Source organism: Cyprinus carpio, chromosome A3, assembly GCF_018340385.1.
Source record: "Cyprinus carpio isolate SPL01 chromosome A3, ASM1834038v1, whole genome shotgun sequence".
Taxonomy (NCBI): Eukaryota; Metazoa; Chordata; class Actinopteri; order Cypriniformes; family Cyprinidae; genus Cyprinus; species Cyprinus carpio.
The window spans coordinates 13,032,515-13,057,162 of record NC_056574.1 but is presented as its reverse complement, the minus strand read 5'-3'; the positions used below and the strand labels follow the sequence as shown (position 1 = coordinate 13,057,162).

The 24,648-nt window shown below is 36.5% G+C and overlaps 1 protein-coding gene across 1 annotated transcript; it reads left to right on the top strand.

The window, feature by feature from the left end:
• The first annotated feature begins 767 nt into the window (after positions 1–767).
• LOC109087179 (hemicentin-1-like) lies at positions 768–24,326 on the top strand. The gene is given in 14 exon segments (XM_042719035.1): positions 768–1,011; positions 4,363–4,620; positions 4,728–5,057; positions 5,345–5,587; positions 9,904–10,200; positions 10,297–10,539; positions 14,593–14,843; positions 14,845–14,890; positions 14,987–15,229; positions 17,058–17,354; positions 17,451–17,693; positions 18,242–20,455; positions 21,833–22,073; positions 22,473–24,326. Coding segments are annotated over 12 exon segments (2,766 nt in total). The 5' UTR covers positions 768–917; the 3' UTR covers positions 18,463–20,455; positions 21,833–22,073; positions 22,473–24,326.
• Positions 24,327–24,648: the final 322 nt, after the last annotated feature.

Genomic DNA, 24,648 nt, shown 5'->3' with positions numbered 1-24,648 from the left:
TGTGGGACACAATTTTATTTTTTTATCATGTATGAATAGAAATGATCCAGAACCTATGTAAACATGTTTGATAACTGTGTGCCTTTATTGATTTGTTTATTTATTAAAAAAAAAAAAAAAAAAAAAAAAAAAACAATAGATCTGGAAACACTGCAGCAACTGTGTCTGGCCAACACTGATTTGAGGAACATTTCATGTTCAGTGGAATCCATGTGCAAACATGTTATGGACATCTCAACATTTATTAAAACTTGAATGAAAAAAATTCTGCAAGTTCTACATTGTCACACAATGGATCGCTCAACCCTGTTTTCTAAACAGAAAAGACCAGCCAGTGATTCGTGTTTATGCACTTATGTTTATGTCTGGGTGGGACATGTTGTCACATCATAAGAATGCATGAATGTATGTCAGTGTGGTTTTATTGTGTTCACTTTAAGCGGTATACCAAAAAGATTATTCGATAATAAAATTAACGAATACTATACTAATTTAACAGAGTTTTGAATCAGATGCCAACACTGCTAGAGAAAACAAGCAGGTTATTTGTGACTTACTCAACATACAACAATTCTATCCTCTAGCTCCAGTATCCCTTTTTAATATAGTACAAAAAGAAAGAAAGAAAAAGAAAGAAAGACTGGGTACTCTCGGTAATTTCCAGTATGTCAGTGTCAGTGTCACTATTAATGTGTATGTGTGTTTACAGACTTCAAGTCTCTAAGCAGATGTGAAGGAGAGGGGACATTCCAGTAAACTCTCTCATTTCTACCCAAGAGAAGGGCAGTACTGCTGACCAACCACGTGGTCACTCTCACTTAGTCTTTCACTGGGTGAAGTGTAACGCAGATCTCACGAGGGAGAAGAAGAGTATCTCTTTTCTAAAGCTCGGGATTAGAGTTAAACATTGTTTTAAAATGCAAGAGGGCTCGCTTTCTCTCACCCCATCTTTTCGGATTTTCTATCTGCGACTCCTCGGATTTTGTTTCCTGTACTTCTCATCAGTTGCAGGTAAGTGTGAGCGGTTTTAAAATATTTCGTTTGTACTTTAATGACGAGAATAAATGCGCCACTTGCTTTCGTCGTATTTTCTTGTAGGCTATGTCACCGGTTCAACCCAAGAGTATACGGCATTATTCATTGGCACTGGTGCCATACTATTTTAATGCTACATGTCTGATAAATTGTCTCATCATGAAACAGTCTTTAACAGTTAACAAGAGGTCGTGTCTTCCCGTGCAGAAACTTGATACTTAAGTGCCGCCTATTCTGATTTGCTCGTTCAGGTAAGGGTGCGTAGGCGATATGACTTTGAGAGGAGTCAGTTTTTTTAAAAAAAAATAACTTTTTAGAAATGTTAGTCGATGTTTAACGGAAAAGCACGAACATTCTGTTGCCATGGTTACTTCCTCAGTCGAACGCGTCTGGTGAAAACACGAGCTTGCGCTTGTCGGTTTTGTGGCTACTTTTAAGTCTTAAAAAAGTAAAACCATATAAGTGTATGCACTTTTAAGACCGCACACGTTTGATTTTACTCTACACCTCGAGTAGAGTCATTTATCTGCGTTGACCCATTCCAGTATCTGAAGAAGAGCTCCTGCAAAAAGCCTTCCAGAAGAGGTCGCAAGAGCATTTTCATTCAGTTTTCTTCATATCGCTGTGGGTTTTTTCCTCCCCACACGTTGTAAAATCTCTTTAAAACTTTAAACAAACGTGAAAGGTAAGCTGCATGTTTTAAAAAGCGCTTAGAGGTACTGAATCAAAAGTGTAGGCTCACATTAGACACATTTACATTAGGCTACCTAATAGAAACCCATAACGTTTAAAATCCAATCTCTCTAATGTAATATCAAAAAGGTGTCTCGTAATGGGTGAGGTAAAGTCAAGTAGTATAGGCCTACTTCAAGTTTATTTTATTAAGTATAGCCTACTTAAGTAAAGTACAAGTATACTTTATGTAGCAAGTATACAAATATCACTGTTCTAGTAGTATACTTGTAAGTGTACTGTTTCAATACTCCTTGGGACTAAATTGGCCCACTTTCTAGTATATAAATGTATACTTTTAAGTATACTTTCAGTATAACAATAGCAAACTTTGAGTTCACAACTAGTTTACCTCTGTTTTTGGTTTGTACTACAATTAGCTTATAGGTATACTGATAGTTTACTAATTAAATACTTTGTACACTTTGAAGTATAGTCTCAGTAAACTACTAGTTTAGTAGTTTTATACTGCAAGTATACTCATAAGTTTTCTTTAAGTGAACTTTACGTCATACTTTAAGTATACTACTATGTCCCTATTAAGGTTTTAATTTGTATATATTTTGTTATATGAATATCTGAACATACAAAACATCCAAAGAAAGAACAGGGTATCTGCTTTAAACAAAAACATTCTTTTTTCAGGATTTTTGATGAATAAAAAGTTAAAAAGAACAGCATATATTTAAAATAAAAATCTTTTGTTACAATATACCATTTTATTAAATAAATTAATGCTTTTATTCAGCAAGGATGTATTAAATTGAAAAAAGTGATAATAAATACTTATATTGTTAGAAAAGATTTATATTTTAAATAAACGCTGTTCTTTTTAAATTAATTCATCAAATAATCCTGAAAAAAGTATCACAGGTTCCAAAAAAATATTAAGGAGCACAACTGTTTCCAACATTGATAATAAATCAACATATCAGAATGATTTCTGATCATGTGACACTGAAGACTGGAGTAATGGCTGATGAAAATTCAGATTTGCATCACAGAAATAAATTATATTTTAAAGTATATTACAATAGAAAATAAGTATTTTAAATGGTAATAATACTTTACAATATTATACTGTATTTCTGCATTTTTGGTCAAATAAATGCACCCATGACGAGCAGAAGAGAATTCTTTAAAACACATTAAAAATCTTACTGATCCCAAACTTTTGAGCAGCAGTGTATATTAAACAGAAAAGTAAATTAATAACAATATAACTATTATTTTGACATAAATACTAAAATAACTTTATTTAATGACTACAACAAAAGGTGTAATGCATGATGATATCACACTTTTTTTTTTTGTCAGTTCAAACAGTAGAGCGAAGCTGTCAATAATGTAAATACTATTGTAAGAATGTATATTTGCAGTGATACTTCTGTAATGCATAATGTGCACTCTCAGTGGATTTAGAAAAAAATATTCTTAAAGTGTGACAGCTTTTGATGATTTTGGTAAGGTTTCAGTTTTGCATAATCAACAGTGATGAGGTATGTTGAAAGCAAATGATTGCGCACACATAAACTTATGATATATGATAAACAACTTTGGTTATAAGAAAAAATTGTAATGCTGTAACAATAATTTATTATGTTTGGTTATCATGCTACTTGCAAAGACAAAACAGTCAAACCAGTTGAAAATGTATAGGTATAACAAATATTCAGCCACTTGAATCCTGTCCGGAAACAGGACACATCACTCCACATCACTCTTGGAGTCTTTACATTAACTCCCTTCAATCTCCCAAAAAAACATCCATCTCCCACGTCAGTTTTCGTTGAGTTTAAAATTCTCATGCTTATAAGGTTTTGCATGGTTTGACACCTCATTATCTCTCTGAGTTTTTAACCCTGTACACACCAGTGCATGATCTCCGCTCCTCTGAATTTGGTTTATTAATTGTTCAGTTTACTCGTTCAAAATCTACGGGTGATCAGGGTTTTTCTTCAGTTCCTCCATAACATTGGAATCTTTTGGTTGCCGAGATAAAATGTTTTTTGTTGTTGTTGTTAGCTTTTACCTGTTTGTTTTATAATTGTCTTAATTTTTATTTATTTGTTGAACTTTTGATAGTTTGCTTTTGTTTGGTATTTTATCTTTGTCTGTATTTCGCTTATATTAATGCATTGTTTGTTTAATTGTATGTCCTATTTTATCTTATTCCTGTGAAGCACTTTGAGATGTTTCTTTTAAAGGCACTATTGAAAGTTTATTATAAATAAGACATTGATTTACCATTAAGAATAGTTTTAGACTAGTACCATTAAGGATTAAATTAAAGTCAGATGTATAAAAACAAACCATGCAAATTAAAGTTTTAAGTTAAGTGCATTAAAAAGAATATTGAATGGCAGTAACTTGAAAGACACTGTGTGCATACATGTATACATGCATTTAAAAAGTACATTGTGATTTTATATAGTTTGTCAAGTCAACTGAAAATATATAGAAATGTTTGGGGTGAAATCCCTGGCATTTTTGCTGATTTGTTTGTCAGATTAGTAATAGGACTTTTGTTTATTATAACAGTATACGCAATTAAAATACTGTAAATCACAGCCTACTCTTCAATGTGTTTAACAGGTACACAAGCTGAATGTCCGGTTCAGCTCAGCCAGCAGCGTGTTGTTGTGAGATACAACGGATCTGTAGCAGTTAACTGTAACACTTCAATCACACATAAAGGGATGGGATGGGAAGCCAGTGAGGGAGCAGTGCCCATGACCAGAGACAAAATGATCACATGGAGAGTGTCACACCTGACAGAATGGGACATAGAGCCATTCTGCTTCATAAACCATGAGGAACAGTGTCAAGTACAGCTCCTGGTCACTATTTACAGTCAGTTTCCCTGTTATTGATTTTTTTTGTCTTTTCATTCTCAGAAATATCTAATAAATGTACATTCATCACTTCAGATTTCAGAGTTTGTAAATCTACCTCCACAGAGACTCCAGACAGTGTGTCCATAAGCATTGTGGATCACAGCGGACCAATGATAGAGGGACAGCAGTATAAGCTCCAGTGTGATGTTCACGATGTGGCTCCTGTTCAGAATCTCACTGTCAAATGGTACAAAGGACAGACTCTGCTGGATAAAACCACCTTCACTGAGGATAGCAAGACTCCATTGAATGAAACCGCCACACTCCTGATCCGTCCAGACAGAGCTGATGATGGAGCTCAATACAGCTGTGCAGCAGAGCTGGAACTGGGAGCAGAAGGACCTCAACCTCCTCCAAATAAAACATCAGAATCTCTCAGCTTTACTGTATATTGTAAGTAAGATCCATCAGCTCCTATGATTAATATTTTTAGAACATGTTTACGTGTCCAAATCAAGCAGACTTTTAGTAGTTGTAGCAATTACCATGCAACATAGTGACACAAGTTTTGTAGTAATAGGGTTCAGATGAGATGTGACTTTTTCTAGTCAAATATGTAAATTTGGGTAGTTTTGTTGAAAACTACAAGATTAAAATGAATATGAATTACCATAAGAAATTTAAGATGCAGTATGCAGATGCAAAAGCTCTTAACCTGTGTTTTTGGCTCCTTCCTGTAGTTAAACCGATCATCGATGAGAACAAACTGCCCTCCATAGTGCCTGTGTTTCGAGGCTATCCAGAGGTGCTTGTTTGTGAAGCCGAGGGAAACCCAAAACCAACAATCAGCTGGATCCTCGGCACAAATGTTATAGTATATAATGAAACTCTTACTATATCAGAGTCAACACCTGAGCATGTTTACTGCATTGCAGACAATTCTGCTGGCAGGACCACCAGACAAGTAAATGTGTCCATACAAGGTAACTATGCATTTGTGTCATTTTTTTTAACAATTTTAGCTGTTTCAATTTGCTTTAGTAATACTGACAGTAATACTACAGAAAGGAATTGTGGCTGTTTCAGAATTGTATTTTTTTTATTTGCTGGTCTGATATTAAACAAAATATTTATTTTGGTTATATTAAATATGCAAATTATCATGAAAGAGCAATTTAATATTATGTTGTCAGGATAGATTCACGGCTTCTTTTGTGGTTAGTGCTTTGGCCTTTCACAGAGTATTTGCACTTTTCTAAGAAGCTGCTTGGTTTGTTGGTCTTGTAATGATCATCTTGCAGTGTTAATGTCACTGTGATCACATTATGGCTTATTATATTTAAGTGTTATGGCTTGCGTCATCATAGTTGTCTTGCGTGGATTTTTCTAGACTTATTTAAATTAGTTGCTTCACTTTTAATATGTTGAAAGCATGATGCAGGATAGAGATCAATCCCAAGTTTTGCTTGCTTGGATTTCATTCACTAAATTGCTGATTTACTCATATATTTGTTTTTATTTTTGACACAGAGAATTACATACCCATAATATTAGGCATTATTGTTGCTGTAGTGGTGGCCATCGCAGTCATCCTTATCTACTTGACCTACTACCAAAAAAAAAAAAAAAAAAAAAACCGGGCCCAAATTTACAGCAGAAAAAAATGATTACAGCCTGGTTCAAAAAATTATTTTGGTCTATATAGCTTAATGACAACTGTGAGGTGGGTGAATTATTTTATAATTTATCCGTTTAAATTATATTAAGCATTAATGTTCTGCATAATTAAGGGCGTGGCAACTTGAGTGACAGGTGGATTGCCGCTGCTGTCACTGTCATCGAGCTAGGTGGCCGTGGTTTTAGCAACCAGCTCCCGCCTTTTTGCCCATTTTCGATTATATGGGACTGATGCCCTGCAAAGATGGCAACGGCCGGCTCCACCTACTTTTGGCTTCAAAAACGCTCTTAAGAAATCTATGGGTGACGTCACGGACACTACGTCCATGTTTTTATACAGTCTATGATTTATACTCGATGCGTCGCAAATTCGCGTGGAAAATATGACGTCATCGCGGTGTTGCTGGAAGTTCGCGTGGCGGTGTGCACAACATTTTTTTGTAACTTTCCACACAGCTCTGCATCCAAAGATGCACGAGTTCAGGGCGATTCTGGCCGAACATGGACGTCTGTGCTGGCATTTGTGTGGAACAGAAGCAGTTTAATATGAAGTCCATCAGGTGCTTTTTGACGGAAAACAATGCGTGTTTTTTTTTTGTTTTTTTTTGCACAGTTTGTCCAAGGCTTTTTATTCGAATTACAATTTAATTTTATTGTATAAAAAAATAGAATTAGAATTTATTATATATTATTTATTCACTATTTGCTTAAAGTTGTCTTGTGTTTGATGCGAAATAAAGCCAATAGTTTGAGATTGTTTTAAGTTAGTACATAAAGAAATTATTAATTCATCGCAAGACTTGTACAGGCAAATTACTTCTTCTTACCGGTGATTCCAGACGGTTTTAGAGGACGATTACTCCTCATCACCCCCTGTCATTACAAAGAATAGTAATAGTTCTCCGGTTGCAGTGTTATCGTGTAGACAGCAAAACCAGAGTTTTTGGCTTATGACGCTGGCGTCTACGCTGTTATCTCCGCCTTCGGGAAACCTTTTCAGGCTTCTGATTGGCCAACATGGCTTTACGGTTGAGAATTAGATCGCCACCTGTTGGTTTAGCCTGCTCTTGACAGTGCGTCATAGCATGCGTTTGCATTTTCATGTGGATGGAGATTTTTTTTAAACCGGAAGAAGGAAAAGCTCCTTTTATAAAAATACATGTGTATGTGTGGACATGGCCTCAGATCCAGCTGACAATCACAGTATCACACCTTAACACTGGGGTGTATTCCAGAAAGCACAGTTAACTTACCGTCAGCTATAACCTGAACTTTTGGTTGATTAACCCCAAACCTTGCTTACTCGAGGTATGTGGTTCCAAAAATAATATATTACCTTATTTATTACTTCATCATTAACATATCATACAAATATATATATAAATATATATATAGGCTATATTACATATTGTAATATTATATAATGTTGTGAGCTATCTGTCACCCCCACTGAAGGCTCGTCAGTAGATCACACGTGCGCTGAAGTGAACTAACCCTGGACCAGAAGGTGCTCTGGAGCAGGTTATCTTCAGAGAGCAAGATACTATGGTTACTTACATACCCTGAAAGTAACCTCAGATTTTGGAACCGAAAGCTGAGGTTATCTGCTCGCTTATCCTCAAACATACCTGGGTAGGCTATGTCACACAACCTGCTTTTTGGAACACCCCCCTTCCTGGTGTCTGAGGATGTTGATTAACTAAAAATGGCTGAATAGCATCCTTATTAGGCTTTTATTGGATTCTGGTATGTTTTTATAAAAAAAAAAAAAAAAAAAAAAAAAAAAAAAAAAAAAAAGATTTGGAAGAAGAGTTTCCTTGTGCCTAAGCTGTATGATCACTTTGTGATCAAATGATGTAAATTGTCTCAGGCCTCTCTGTAAATAGAATCTAATTTTTGTGTAGAATATTGTCTATTTATATGGAATTCACATATAATCTTAGTCTTATTTGGAGCACAGATTTTAAACATGAGCTATAAATGCATTTTTGAGAAAACCTTTTTAAAGAATTTCACTGCATTTCTATTTTATACTGTAAAATGATTGAAAATATATTTTTAAAACTGTGCTAAGTTTAAAAAACACTATGACTACAGTAGCTCTACATTAGCTTAAGATCTTAGCAATGATGGTCATAATCATTCCTATTGGGAAACGCAGGGGGAATAAAGCCAGACCTGTTACTTTAGTAGTTTCATTGCATGTGAATGTACATCATTTCAAACATGTCAGAAGTATGATTAATTACTTTAGGTGCTGAAACTGTTATTTGGAACTACTAGTTGCTTCTAGTTTTGCACTTGTTTGATTCTATAGCTTCATTATTTGTAAAGCACACACTACTGAAGAACACTCTGAATGCTCTATTCAGCTCGTCCCTCGGAGTGTTTGGTGCTGGCACAACAGATCTGTTTCTGTTTACTGCTCCAGTTGAGTCACAAGAACGCTTATGAGTGATGCACTGGTTGCACACTCACAGTCTCTTCTATTCAGAGTACTGAGTATTCAGACATGCTGCTCCTTTCTGCATACTGTATAGTAAGGAAGTATGCATTAGTCATGACCAATGTTTGTGGGAGTCCAGTATGACTCACATTTTGTTACACATTTTCAAAGGTGGTCTTTAAAGACTTAACGCGATGTTCTAACAGAAAGAAAAAAAAAACGCATCTTAAGCACACAGAATAACATAAGTGGACTTTGAATGATTAATTGCCACCTTGAAGGATTACATAATTATGGCATCCATAATTGTAATCACGTTTAGAAATTCGATTAATCGTGCAGCCCTACTTTGAGTAACCTAACACTGTTTAAATAGCAATAGAATAACGTTGTCAAACAAGATAAATTCACTGTTTGTTACCATTAACAGCCTGCATTTAGCTGTTTAACCACAGCCACAGTCTGTCAGTAACTGCAGATATACTGTAGAGTGAAAGATAATTATATTTCGTCACTGTTAGACTGAAGGTAAAGGGTCTCCTGAAACTAGTATTTATGAGGAAACATCACAGTTTTGTTTCACCGTGATTGCTGCCAAATGTTTACATGCTTATTTTCAGTTAGTTATGACTTGCAAAACTGTTCTCTTGCAGCCTAAGCTGGTTGTCTGTGTTTGGGGTCCTGCTAAACATCTTAAATCATGGAGCCTAAGCTGGTTTACTGTCCTTAGGTGGTCTCCCAGGTCTGGCTAGTTTTTGAGGGATTTGGGGCTGTGCAACTAAATCAGCTAAACACTAGGTTTGCCTAGCTGAGAGGATTTTTCTTTTTTTTTTTTTTTAGAACGGATTTAGAGAAAAACAGAATGGAAGGAAAGTACAAAGTAGAAAGTTGCCAGTTGTATTATTGTATTGTAGCTATTGTATTGGGCTTGACGGTGTTACTTTACTAAGTGCACTGGGAAAACTACACAAGATTGAGACTGTTTTGAAACATGGTTGATGGTTATTTGTGGTCAAAATGCAATAGCTGCAACATACAAGCTACAAACCTACCTTGTGCCAAAACAGCAGTCAGCTTAAGCGTGGATATGTTTTTGATAAAAGTTTTGTAATTTTCTGCACTTATTTGAAGAATTTGGGATTTCAGTTACTCTGTTATGCTTGATATGTCTTCCAGATATTTCCATCAGCACTGTGAGTCACACAGGACCAATGATAGCGGGCGAGTGGTATGAGCTCCAGTGCTTCATTCAGAATGTGGTTTTTAAGATTGTTGATGTGAGATGGTACAAACTGAATCAAATCAATGTCACTGAAACCATCAAGACTCCAGCCAATTTAACATATAAAGTCCGGATCCGCCCAGACAGAGCTGATGATGGAGCTCAGTTCTGGTGTGAAGCAAAGCTAGAAGCCAAAGGACCTCAACGTTATTCAACAATGTCATCAGATCATCTCAGCATTACTGTACATTGTATGTATAATAATCTGTTCAAGTTCTTAGCAGGTATTTCAGTGGTCTTGATTATTATCATGTGAAAGCTGTTTTTGTCTTTGCTCTTTCCTGTAGCTAAACCGATCATCGATGAGAACAAATTGCCCTCCATAGTGCCTGTGTTTCGAGGCAATCCAGAGGTGCTTGTTTGTGAAGCGGAGGGAAACCCAAAACCAACAATCAGCTGGATCCTCGGCACAAATGTTATAGTATATAATGAAACTCTTACTATATCAGAGTCAACACCTGAGCATGTGTACTGCGTTGCAAACAATTCTGTTGGCAGGACCACCAGACAAGTAAATGTGTCCATACAAGGTAACTATGCATTTGTGTCATTTATTTTTATTTTTTTTTGTAATTTCCAACAGCTGTTTCAATTTGCTTTAGGGGGAAGTCGTGGCCTAATGGTTAGAGAGTCGGACTCCCAATCGAAGGGTTGTGAGTTCGAGTCTCGGGCCGGCAGGAATTGTGGGTGGGGGGAGTGCATGTACAGTTCTCTCTCCACCTTCAATACCATGACTTAGGTGCCCTTGAGCAAGGCATCGAACCCTCAACTGCTCCCCGGGCGCCGCAGCATAAAATGGCTGCCCACTGCTCCCGGTTTTGTGTTCACAGTGTGTGTGTGTGTTCACTGCTCTGTGTGTGTGTGCACTTCGGATGGGTTAAATGCAGAGCACGAATTCTGAGTATGGGTCACCATACTTGGCTGAATGTCACGTCACTTTCACTTTTTCACTTTCTTAATACTGACAGTAACACTACAGAAAGGAATTGTGGCTGTTTCAGATTTTTTTTATTTTATTTGCTGGTCTGATATTTAACAAAATGTTTATTTTGGTTATATTAAATATACAAATTATCATGAAAGAGCAATTTAATATTATGTTGTCAGGATAGATTCACGGCTTCTTTTGTGCTTTGGCCTTTCACAGAGTACTTGCACTTTTCTAAGAAGCTGCTTGGTTTGTTGGTCTTGTAATGATCATCTTGCAGTGTTAATGTCACTGTGATCACATTATGGCTTATTATATTATGGCTTGCGTCATCATTGTTGTCTTGCGTGGATTTTTCTAGACTTATTTAAATTAGTAGCTTCACTTTTAATATGTTGAAAGCCTGATGCAGGATAGAGATCAATCCCAAGTTTTGCTTGCTTGGATTTTATTCACTAAATTGCTGATTTACTCATATATTTGTTTTTATTTTTGACACAGAGAATAACATACCCATAATATTAGGCATTATTGTTGCTGTAGTGGTGGCCATCCCAGCCATCTTCATCTACATCTATCTGACCCACTACAAAAAAACCAAGACGGGCCATTATGATGTGAAGAAGGCCAATGCACATAAAGAACTCTTAGCGCAGCCAGTCCCCATGAAGGAACTCTGTCAGAGCAATATGTCTGCTTTGGTTATGACTCCCTAAGCTGGATCCATCTTCTGAGCTTCACTGTCCGCAGTCAGATCAGTCGGATCATATTTTGATAAGAAATCATACGGATTAGTGTTATTTCACTTCACTCTCGGAATCCAGCTGACAATCACAGTATCACACCTTAACACTGGTGTCTGAGGATGTTGATCAACTAAAAATGGTTTAATAGCATCCTTATTAGGCTTTTATTGGATTCTTATGTTTTTATTAAAAAAAAAAAAAAAAAAAAAACAAACAAAATACTAATATGTATGTCTCAGGAACTCTCAACTATCTAAACAAACAAACACGTATACAGTATACACTCACCTAAAGGATTATTAGGAACACCTGTTCAATTTCTCATTAATGCAATTATCTAATCAACCAATCACATGGCAGTTGCTTCAATGCATTTAGGGGTGTAGTCCTGGTCAAGACAATCTCCTGAACTCCAAAACTGAATGTCAGAATGGGAAAGAAAGGTGATTTAAGCAATTTTGAGCGTGGCATGGTTGTTGGTGCCAGTCTGAGTATTTCACAATCTGCTCAGTTTACTGGGATTTTTCACGCACAACCATTTCTAGGTTTACAAAGAATGGAGTGAAAAGGGAAAAACATCCAGTATGTGGCAGTCCTGTGGGCAAAAATGCCTTGTTGATGCTAGAGATCAGAGGAGAATGGGCTGACTGATTCAAGCTGATAGAAGACTGAAATAACCACTCGTTACAACCGAGGTATGCAGCAAAGCATTTGTGAAGCCACAACACGCACAACCTTGAGGCAGATGGGCTACAACAGCAGAAGACCCCACCGGGTACCACTCATCTCCACTACAAATAGGAAAAAGAGGCTACAATTTGCACGAGCTCACCAAAATTGGACAGCTGAAGACTGAAAAAATGTTGCCTGGTCTGATGAGTCTCGATTTCTGTTGAGACATTCAGATGGTAGAGTCAGAATTTGGTGTAAACAGAATGAGAACATGGATCCATCATGCCTTGTTACCACTGTGCAGGCTGGTGGTGGTGGTGTAATGGTGTGGGGGATGTTTTTCTTGGCACACTTGAGGCCCCTTAGTGCCAATTGGGCATCGTTTAAATGCCACGGCCTACCTGAGCATTGTTTTCAGACCATGTCCATCCCTTTATGACCACCATGTACCCATCCTCTCATGGCTACTTCCAGCAGGATAATGCACCATGTCACAAAGCTCGAATCATTTCAAATTGGTTTCTTAACATTGACAATGAGTTCACAGTCACCAGATCTCAACCCAATAGAGCATCTTTGGGATGTGGTGGAACGGGAGCTTCGTTCCCTGGATGTGCTTCCCACAAATCTCCATCAACTGCAAGATGCTATCCTATCAATATGGGCCAACATTTCTAAAAAATGCTTTCAGCACCTTGTTGAATCAATGCCACGTAGAATTAAGGCAGTTCTGAAGGCGAAAGGGGGTCAAACACACTATTAGTATGGTGTTCCTAATAATCCTTTAGGTGAGTGTATATTGTACTACAACTATGTTGAGAAAGACACTGAAGCACTAGAGGTTGTAATTTTGTGGTGACTTAAGGATTTGGAAGAAGAGTTTCCTTGTGTCTAAGCTGTATGATCACTTTGTGATCAAATGATGTAAATTGTCTCAGGCCTCTCTGTAAATAGAAACTAATTTTTGTGTAGAATATTGTCTATTTATATGGAATTCACATATAATCTTAGTCTTATTTGGAGCACAGATGTTAAACATGAGCTATAAAAGCATTTTTGAGAAAACCTTTTTAAAGAATTTCACTGCATTTCTATTTTATACTGTAAAATGATTGAAAATATATTTTTAAAACTGTGCTAAGTTTAAAAAAAACTCTATGACTACAGTAGCTCTACATTAGCTTAAGATCTTAGCAATGATGGTCATAATCATTCCTATTGGGAAACGCAGGGGGAATAAAGCCAGACCTGCTACTTTAGTAGTTCTGCACCACTGAAGCTTTCTTGTCACTTGCAAAGACTGAATATAAGCCTCTTTGTTTTATATAGCTAGCTCTAAACCTAGCTGATGTATTCTACAATAGCTAAAATAATTGTTCAGAAGCTTTTAAGCCTGAACAGTGCGTGTATTTTGGTTTGTTTTGCTGGCTGACACATTGACATCTGTGCAAATGTTAATGTTTTTAGTTACCAAGCAGCTTCTTACAATGTCTCACCCTTGTTCATTCTGACACTGAAACTGTTAAAAAGTTATGAAGATATTAAAAAGAGTGGAATTTGGCTGGTTGCATGGTTTTTAAAATGGTGGCATACTTGTGGACCATACACCTGTGTAGAATAAAATAGATTCCTTTTCATTGCATGTGAATGTACATCATTTCAAACATGTCGGAAGTATGATTCATTACTTTATGTGATGAAACTGTTATTTGGAACTACTAGTTGTTTCTAGTTTTGCACTTGTTTGATTCTATAGCTTCATTATTTGTAAAGGCGGAGTCTACTCAACAACAACAACAAATCTCTATCCATCTACTCCCACAAATAGAATGGATCTAGAAAAAATGTGTCCATGAAGTGCAAAACATCAGAGCCTGCTGGAAACACCAGGGGGTCAGAAGTGCAACACCACACTGATAACAAATACAAAAGTAGAAAGTTGCCAGTCAGTAAACAGAATGGAAGGAAAGGCTAATGTATTGGGATTGACGTGTTACTCACTTTACTAAGTGCACTGGGAAAACTACACAAGATTGAGACTCTGTTTTGAAACATAGTTGATGGTTCTTTGTGGTCAAAAATCAATAGCTGCAACATACAAGCTACAAACCTACCTTGTGCCAAAACAGCAGTCAGCTTAAGCGTGGATATGTTTTTAAAACAGTTTTGTAATTTTCTGCACTTATTTGAAGAACTTGGGATTTCAGTTACTCTGTTATGCTTGATATGTCTTCCAGATATTTCCATCAGCACTGTGAGTCACACAGGACCAATGATAGCGGGCGAGTGGTATGAGCTCCAGTGCTTCATTCAGAATGTGGTTTTTAAGATTGTTGATGTGAGATGGTACAAACTGAATCAAATCAATGTCACTGAAACCATCAAGACTCCAGCCAATTTAACATATAAAGTCCGGATCCGCCCAGACAGAGCTGATGATGGAGCTCAGTTCTGGTGTGAAGCAAAGCTAGAAGCCAAAGGACCTCAACGTTATTTCAACAATGTCATCAGATCATCTCAGCATTACTGTAAATTGTATGTATAATAATCTGTTCAAGTTCTTAGCAGGTATTTCAGTGGTCTTGATTATTATCATGTGAAAACTGTTTTTGTCTTTGCTCTTTCCTGTAGTTAAACCGATCATCGATGAGAACAAACTGCCCTCCATAGTGCCTGTGTTTCGAGGCTATCCAGAGGTGCTTGTTTGTGAAGCCGAGGGAAACCCAAAACCAACAATCAGCTGGATCCTCGGCACAAATGTTATAGTATATAATGAAACTCTTACTATATCAGAGTCAACACCTGAGCATGTGTACTGCGTTGCAAACAATTCTGCTGGCAGGACCACCAGACAAGTAAATGTGTCCATACAAGGTAACTATGCATTTGTGTCATTTTTTTTTTTTTTTTTGTAATTTCCAACAGCTGTTTCAATTTGCTTTAGTAATACTGACAGTAATACTACAGAAAGGAATTGTGGCTGTTTCAGAATTGTATTTTTTTTATTTGCTGATCTGATATTAAACAAAATGTTTATTTTGGTTATATTAAATATGCAAATTGTCATGAAAAAGCAATTTAATATTATGTTGTCAGGATAGATTCACGGCTTCTTTTTTGGTTAGTGCTTTTGGCCTTTCACAGAGTATTTGCACTTTTCTAAGAAGCTGCTTGGTTTGTTGGTCTTGTAATGATCATCTTGCAGTGTTAATGTCACTGTGATCACATTATGGCTTATTATATTAAAGTGTTATGGCTTGCGTCATCGTTGTCTTGCATGGATTTTTCTAGTCTTATTTAAATTAGTTGCTTCACTTTTAATATGTTGAAAGCATGATGCAGGATAGAGATCAATCCCAAGTTTTGCTTGCTTGGATTTCATTCACTAAATTGCTGATTATTTATATATTTGTTTTTATTTTTGACACAGAGAATTACATACCCATAATATTAGGCATTATTGTTGCTGTAGGGGTGGCCATCTCAGTCATCTTCATCTACTTGACCTACTACAAAAAAAAAACAGGACAGGCCATTATGATGTGAAGGAGCCCAATGCACATAAAGAACTCTTAAAGGCTGATTTATACTTGACGCGTCGCAAGTTTGCGTGGAAAATATTATGTCATCATGGTGTTGCTGGAAGTTCGCGTGGCGGTGTGCACAGCATTTTTTGTAACTTTCCATGCAGCTCCGCATCCAAAGATGCACGAGTTCAGGGCGATTCTGGCCGAACATGCACGTCTGTGCTGGCATTTGTGTGAAACAGAAGCAGTTTAATGTGAAGTTCAAACTCCATCAGGTGCTTTTTGACGGAAAACAATGCATGTTTTTTTTCTTTTTTTTGCACAGTTTGTCCAAGGCTTTTTATTCGAAGTACGATTTATTTTTATTGTAAAGAAAAATAGAATTAGAATTCATTAGATATTAATTATACACTATTTGTCAGTAACTGCAGATATACAGTAGAGTAAAAGATAATTATATTTCGTCACTGTTAGACTGAAGGTAAAGGGTCTCCTGAAACTAGGATTTATGAGGTAACATCACAGTTTTGTTTCACCGTGATTGCTGCCAAATGTTTACATGCTTATTTTCAGTTAGTTATGACTTGCAAAACTGTTCTCTTGCAGCCTAACCTAGTTGTCTGTGTTTGGGGTCCTGCTAAACATCTTAAATCATGGAGCCTAAGCTGGTTTACTGTCCTTAGGTGGTCTCCCAGGTCTGGCTAGTTTTTGAGGGATTTGGGGCTGTGCAACTAAATCAGCTAAACACTAGGTTTGCCTAGCTGAGAGGGTTTTTTTTTTTTTTTTTTTTTTAGAAGGGATGTAGAGAAAATGTGTCCATGAAGTGCAAAACATCAGAGCCTGCTGGAAACACCACACTGATAACAATACAAAGTAGAAAGTTGCCAGTTAACAGAGTGGAAGGAAAGGCTAATGTATTGGGATTGACGTGTTACTCACTTTACTAAGTGCACTGGGAAAACTACACAAGATTGAGACTCTGTTTTGAAACATGGTTGATGGTTCTTTGTGGTCAAAAACAATAGCTCTAACATACAAGCTACAAACCTACCTTGTGCCAAAACAGCAGTCAGCTTAAGCGTGGATATGTTTTTTTAAAAAGTTTTGTAATTTTCTGCACTTATTTGAAGAACTTGGGATTTCAGTTACTCTGTTATGCTTGATATGTCTTCCAGATATTTCCATCAGCACTGTGAGTCACACAGGACCAATGATAGCGGGCGAGTGGTATGAGCTCCAGTGCTTCATTCAGAATGTGGTTTTTAAGATTGTTGATGTGAGATGGTACAAACTGAATCAAATCAACGTCACTGAAACCATCAAGACTCCAGCCAATTTAACATATAAAGTCCGGATCCGCCCAGACAGAGCTGATGATGGAGCTCAGTTCTGGTGTGAAGCAAAGCTAGAAGCCAAAGGACCTCAACGTTATTCAACAATGTCATCAGATCATCTCAGCATTACTGTACATTGTATGTATAATAATCTGTTCAAGTTCTTAGCAGGTATTTCAGTGGTCTTGATTATTATCATGTGAAAGCTGTTTTTGTCTTTGCTCTTTCCTGTAGTTAAACCTATCATCGATGAGAACAAACTGCCCTCCATAGTGCCTGTGTTTCGAGGCAATCCAGAGGTGCTTGTTTGTGAAGCCGAGGGAAACCCAAAACCAACAATCAGCTGGATCCTCGGCACAAATGTTATAGTATATAATGAAAGTCTTACTATATCAGAGTCAACACCTGAGCATGTGTACTGCGTTGCAAACAATTCTGCTGGCAGGACCACCAGACAAGTAAATGTGTCCATACAAGGTAACTATGCATTTGTGTCAATTTTTTTTGTAATTTCCAACAGCTGTTTCAATTTGCTTTAGTAATACTGACAGTAATACTACAGAAAGGAATTGTGGCTGTTTCAGAATTGTATTTTTTTTATTTGCTGGTCTGATATTAAACAAAATGTTTATTTTGGTTATATTAAATATGCAAATTGTCATGAAAAAGCAATTTAATATTATGTTGTCAGGATAGATTCACGGCTTCTTTTGTGGTTAGTGCTTTGGCCTTTCACAGAGTATTTGCACTTTTCTAAGAAGCTGCTTGGTTTGTTGGTCTTGTAATGATCATCTTGCAGTGTTAATGTCACTGTGATCACATTATGGCTTATTATATTAAAGTGTTATGGCTTGCGTCATCGTTGTCTTGCATGGATTTTTCTAGACTTATTTAAATTAGTTGCTTCACTTTTAATATGTTGAAAGCCTGATGCAGGATAGAGATCAATCCCAAGTTTTGCTTGCTTGGATTTCATTCACTAAATTGCTGATTTACTTATATATTTGTTTTTATTTTTGACACAGAGAATTACATACCCATAATATTAGGCATTATTGTTGCTGTAGTGGTGGCCATTTCAGTCATCTTCATCTTCATCTACATCTACCTGACCAACTACAAAAAAACCAAGACGGGCCATTATGATGTGAAGGAGGCCAATGCACATAAAGAACTCTTAGCGCAGACAGTCCCCATGAAGGAACTCTGTCAGAGCAATATGTCTGCTTTGGTTATGACTCCCTAAGCTGGATCCATCTTCTGAGCTTCACTGTCCGCAGTCAGATCAGTCGGATCATATTTTGATAAGAAATCATACGGATCAGTGTTATTTCACTTCACTCTCGGAATCCAGCTGACAATCACAGTATCACACCTTAACACTGGTGTCTGAGGATGTTGATCAACTAAAAATGGCTTAATAGCATCCTTATTAGGCTTTTATTGGATTCTCGTATGTTTTTATAAAAAAAAAAAAAACACTATACTTATATTGTATGTCTCAGGCACTCTGATCATTTTGAATATATATACAGGTATATATTGTACTACAACTATGTTGAGAAAGACACTGAAGCACTAGAGGTTGTAATTTTGTGGTGACTTAAGGATTTGGAAGAAGAGTTTCCTTGTGTATAAGCTGTATGATCACTTTGTGATCAAATGATGTAAATTGTCTCAGGCCTCTCTGTAAATAGAATCTAATTTTTGTGTAGAATATTGTCTATTTATATGGAATTCACATATAATCTTAGTCTTATTTGGAGCACAAGTGTTAAACATGAGCTATAAATGCATTTTTGAGAAAACCTTTTTAAAGAATTTCACTGCATTTCTATTTTATACTGTAAAATGATTGAAAATATATTTTTAAAACTGTGCTAAGTTTAAAAAAAACTCTATGACTACAGTAGCTCTACATTAGCTTAAGATCTTAGCAATGATGGTCATAATCATTCCTATTGGGAAACGCAGGGGGAATAAAGCCAGACCTGCTACTTTAGTAGTTCTGCACCACTGAAGCTTTCTTGTCACTTGCAAAGACTGAATATAAGCCTCTTTGTTTTATATAGCTAGCTCTAAACCTAGCTGATGTATTCTACAATAGCTAAAATAATTGTTCAGAAGCTTGTATCTGTATAGCATTAGTCAAAGCGTGAAACTGGCTGCCAGTTTTTTAAGCCTGAACAGTGTGTGTATTTTGGTTTGTTTTGCTGGCTGACACATTGACATCTGTGCAAATGCTAATGTTTTTAGTTACCAAGCAGCTTCTTACAATGTCTCACCCTTGTTCATTCTGACACTGAAACTGTTAAAAAAGTTATGAAGATATTAAAAAGAGTGGAATTTGGCTGGTTGCATGGTTTTTAAAATGGTGGCATACTTGTGGACCATACTCCTGTGTAGAATAAAATAGCTTAGTTTTCATTGCATGTGAATGTACATCATTTCAAACATGTCAGAAGTATGATTCATTACTTTATGTGATGAAACTGTTATTTGGAACTACTAGTTGTTTCTAGTTTTGCACTTGTTTGATTCTATAGCTTCATTATTTGTAAAGCACACACTACTGAAGAACACTCTGAATGCTCTATTCAGCTCGTCCCGCGGAGTGTTTGGTGCTGGCACAACAGATCTGTTTCTGTTTACTGCTCCAGTTGACTCACAAGAACGCTTATGAGTGATGCACTGGTTGCACACTCACAGTCTCTTCTATTCAGAGTACTGAGTATTCAGACATGCTGCTCCTTTCTGAATACTGTATAGAAGGGAAGTATGCATTAGTCATGACCAATGTTTGTGGGAGTCCAGTATGACTCACATTTTGTTACACATTTTCAAAGGTGGTCTTTAAAGACTTAACGCGATGTTCAAAACCACTTTGCCTTATCTAAAAGACAGGTGAATGAGCTCGCTCTATTTATAGTCCCCGATTTGTCGTGACATGGTGCAAATGAATAAAGTTGCAACGTGCACTTTTAGAGAGATGTGTGGGGGAGGGATAACATTAACTAAAACGGGCAGCTATGCGAGGGCAGACTGGGAAGTGGTTTCCTGCGATACATGAAGGGTCCGAGACCGTGTGTTTTGTTACTACCTGAACAATTAAACGCCGTTATCTGGTTAGAACGCTTCTGATACAGCGCAGATACAAATAAAAATGACGGCGCGGCGCGATCGGATTTTCTTCACATGTCTGTTTTTGGATCTGCTGTCGCTGCGTTACGCGTTGGATGGTAAGACATTTATATAACGAGTGTTATGTTTTTCCAATCCCTGAGGAAAATGTTATATATATATTTCAGATCAGTTTTCCGTGTTAAACTTTAGAAAGGGGGTTTAAATAAAAGGTCCTGGTATTTTTCCTCCGCTGTGACTCGCTTCTGAAAAGACTGAGCAACACTGTTTAAATAGAGATATAATAACCTTGTCAAACAAGGTAAATGTGTTTGCTATCATTAACAACCTACCTTTAGCTGTTTAACCACAGCCACAGTCTGTCAGTAACTGCAGATATACTGTAGAGTAAAAGATAATTATATTTCGTCACTGTTAGACTGAAGGTAAAGGGTCTCCTGAAACTAGTATTTTTGAGGAAACATCACAGTTTTGTTTCACCGTGATTGCTGCCAAATGTTTACATGCTTATTTTCAGTTAGTTATGACTTGCAAAACTGTTCTCTTGCAGCCTAAGCTGGTTGTCTGTGTTTGGGGTCCTGCTAAACATCTTAAATCATGGAGCCTAAGCTGGTTTACTGTCCTTAGGTGGTCTCCCAGGTCTGGCTAGTTTTTGAGGGATTTTAAGCTGTGCAGCTAAATCAGCTAAACACTAGGTTGTATTTAAATTTTTTTTTTAGAAGGGATGTAGAGAAAATGTGTCCATGAAGTACAAAACATCACAGCCTGCTGGAAACACCACACTGATAACAATACAAAGTAGGAAGTTGCCAGTTTACAGAATGGAAGGAAAGGCTAATGTATTGGGATTGACGTGTTACTCACTTTACTAAGTGAACTGGGAAAACTACACAAGATTGAGACTCTGTTTTGAAACATGGTTGATGGTTCTTTGTGGTCAAAATGCAATAGCTGCAACATACAAGCTACAAACCTACCTTGTGCCAAAACAGCAGTCAGCTTAAGTGTGTTACATTCAGTGACTTTCAGTCTCCTTATTTGGTCTTTTTCCTGTTCTTGTTTTGTTAATTGATTAATCCCCACCTGTCTCCATTTCCCTGATTACCTCCTGTTTGCTTAAATACCTTGTCTGTTTAGTTCTTCCTTGTCCGTGATTGTTGTAGTATTGTTGTCTCCTGATGTGAGCTAAGGTTATGTTGGATGTGCCCTTGTTCCTCCGCGATCATTAAAAGAAACCCTTTGTATATCGTCTTCCTCTTGCGCCTTCATTTCACACCAGTTTAACGGTAACAAAGTGTGGATATGTTTTTAAAAAATTTTGTAATTTTGTAAACGTTATTCAACAATGTCATCAGATCATCTCAGCATTACTGTACATTGTATGTATAATAATCTGTTCAAGTTCTTAGCAGGTATTTCAGTGTTCTTGATTATTATCATGTGTAAGCTGTTTTTGTCTTTGCTCTTTCCTGTAGTTAAACCGATCATCAATGAGAACAAACTGCCCTCCATAGTGCCTGTGCCGAGGCTATCCAGAGGTGCTTGTTTGTGAAGCGGAGGGAAACCCAAAACCAACAATCAGCTGGATCCTCGGCACAAATGTTATAGTATATAATGAAACTCTTACTATATCAGAGTCAACACCTGAGCATGTGTACTGCGTTGCAAACAATTCTGCTGGCAGGACCACCAGACAAGTAAATGTGGTATTAAAAGGTAACTATGCATTTGTTTTGGTTTACAATTCCAACTCTTTCCTCCTTCTTGCAGTTTAAATGTAGTCTTATTTTAAAATATGGGGATGTTTCAAAACTGTACGTTTGAACAGGCCAGACACTTAAAATATGACATTCAGAAATCATAATGAATAAAACTGACCAAATCATTAAAAATGATGTAAGAGACACTGAATGATGTAATCACAGTGCATTGAAATGTTTTGATCACACATGTACACATGTGCTATGATTAACCATTTAATTTTGCTTATTTGCTTCTGATATGGTAAAATCATGAAGTATGTTTATTAAATTTTTTTCAGCTATTTTAGCACTTGTCTGTTTAGGCTGTGTTACTTGTCTGATCTTTTGGTGTGCTTTATTTCTCTTGTCACAGAGGATTACCTGCCCTTAATAGCAGGACTTATTGCAGTCACTGTGGTGTTCATCTCAGTCATCTTCATCTTCATCTACTCTATCTACTACAAAACAGCCAAGATGGGCCGTTATAGCCTTAAGGATGCCAAGCCTAGTGCGCAAAATGAAAACATAGCACAGAATGGCAAACACAGCCCTATTCCTATGAAGAAACTCTCTCAGAGTGATATCCTTGCTTAGGTTATGAATCCTTGGGTTCGCCGCATCTGCCGAGTCACAGTGTCCACAATTAACAAGGGATTTTGACACTGGAAGTCTTTAGGCCTCTACTTTGGGGCTAGTTTCTTCATGGCTTCATTATTTTTATTTTATAGAGCACCTGTTCATTCACTTCACTCCTAGATCCAGTCTAACTGTTAATTACATCACAAAATGAACTTTTCAGTTTCCAGCAGTCTGCTGTTTAATGGACCAGAGGAAAATATGTGACAGAACAGATGAAAATGAAATGCTGAATGAATTTCAAAGTAAAGGACCTGATGTCTGCAGTGAACAGATCTGCAGGTCTTGACATAAGTGAATGTTCATCAACTACAAAGTGACATTATTTGAATAATGTTTTCTTTGTACACCTATTTAAGGGAAGGCTCTTGTTAAATTGTTTAACGGGACTGTTCTTTTGTATATGTCTCTGGCACATTGATCAGTTTGAATGTTTGTGTTTTGTCAAGTGCTATACAGTGTATATATTAAGAAATGATGTTTTATTAACAAAGTTCGGGAGAAGCACGTTCAGATAATTAACCAATTAAGCATGATAGTAAATATACAGCCAACTTACTTTTGTTTTATGACAGTTTTCAGGCATTCCTCCTCCACACCAGCTCCTCACTTCTAACTATTCCTATCCAAGCTTGGGATGAGGGGGAGTTCTCTGAGAGATCGGAGCCCTCACTTTGGACAGCATGTCACATATGCATACTATTTGCTCAGTCTGATTATATGTAAGTCTAACTTGTGAAAGACACTACAGTTGAATATGTTACTTTGTTAAACAAGTTATTCATTTAAAGTTTCAGTTCCTCTGGCAAAATCCGCATTTTAGAGGTTGGCACACGGTGACTGTGAAGAAGTGAAAGCTTGTGAATGAGGGGTCTCATGGTGAACCTGTGGGAAAATATTTGGATGAATTTCTAAAAAATTATGTCAGGCCTCATGATCTGTAAAAAAATTAGATGCTTGACATTAAATAAGTGTGCCAGTTTTATGGCTCAAGCTGTATAATGTTGTTGAAAGCATAGTTTAACCAAAAATGAAGGCTTTGTCATCATTTACTCACCCTCATGTTGTTCTAAAAGCTGCATGCTATTGATGTTTTTTTTCGTTCTTTATGTTGCTCATTTTGGCTATGACTATAAAGCTTCGAAAGGTAAAAAAAAAAAAAATCATCAAGGTAGCCCATACAACTATATATCCTAAAACAATATGTTTATTTTCAGTTTGAGATGTGTGATTGCTATCAGTCGCTGTTGGATGGAAAATCGTTACGTAATGATTATTCAAAAATTCAACTTTTCAATTCCACAAAAAGTCACACAAGTTTGGAACGACACGAGGATGAATAAATGATGACAGAATTTCTATGTTTGTTTGAACTATCTTTTTAATCATGTCACTGAATTTATATGCATTTAATCTCTATATGAATGTAATCTCACCCGTGTTCTGATGGGTTTTAAATTTTATGGAATTTATACCTTCTGTCCTTATAAGCACATGATATTTGAATTTGTAAATTAACTTTGTTGAGACCATTTTAGGAAACATAATTTGTTTAAAAAAATCTAATAAAATAAATATTCTTTTCATAGAATCGTTTTCAGTCTTGTGCAAAAAATAATAATAATAACATCTTATAGAGTATTAAACAATTGTCTGCATTTTATCAAATTTGTGTATAACAACTACACTATTATTAATTAACAACTACATCATTTACATTTACCTCAGGTGCTTTCCTATTTGGTGTTCTATAATTGTTTGTTACTTGAAGATTATTTTAATTTTTCAAAACATATTTGGTGGGAATTGTGATAAGGTAAAGAAAATTCACCAAGAGCAGATATGTTATATATATATATATATATATATAGATATATATATGGTCTGGTCATAATTAGAATATCATCAAGAAG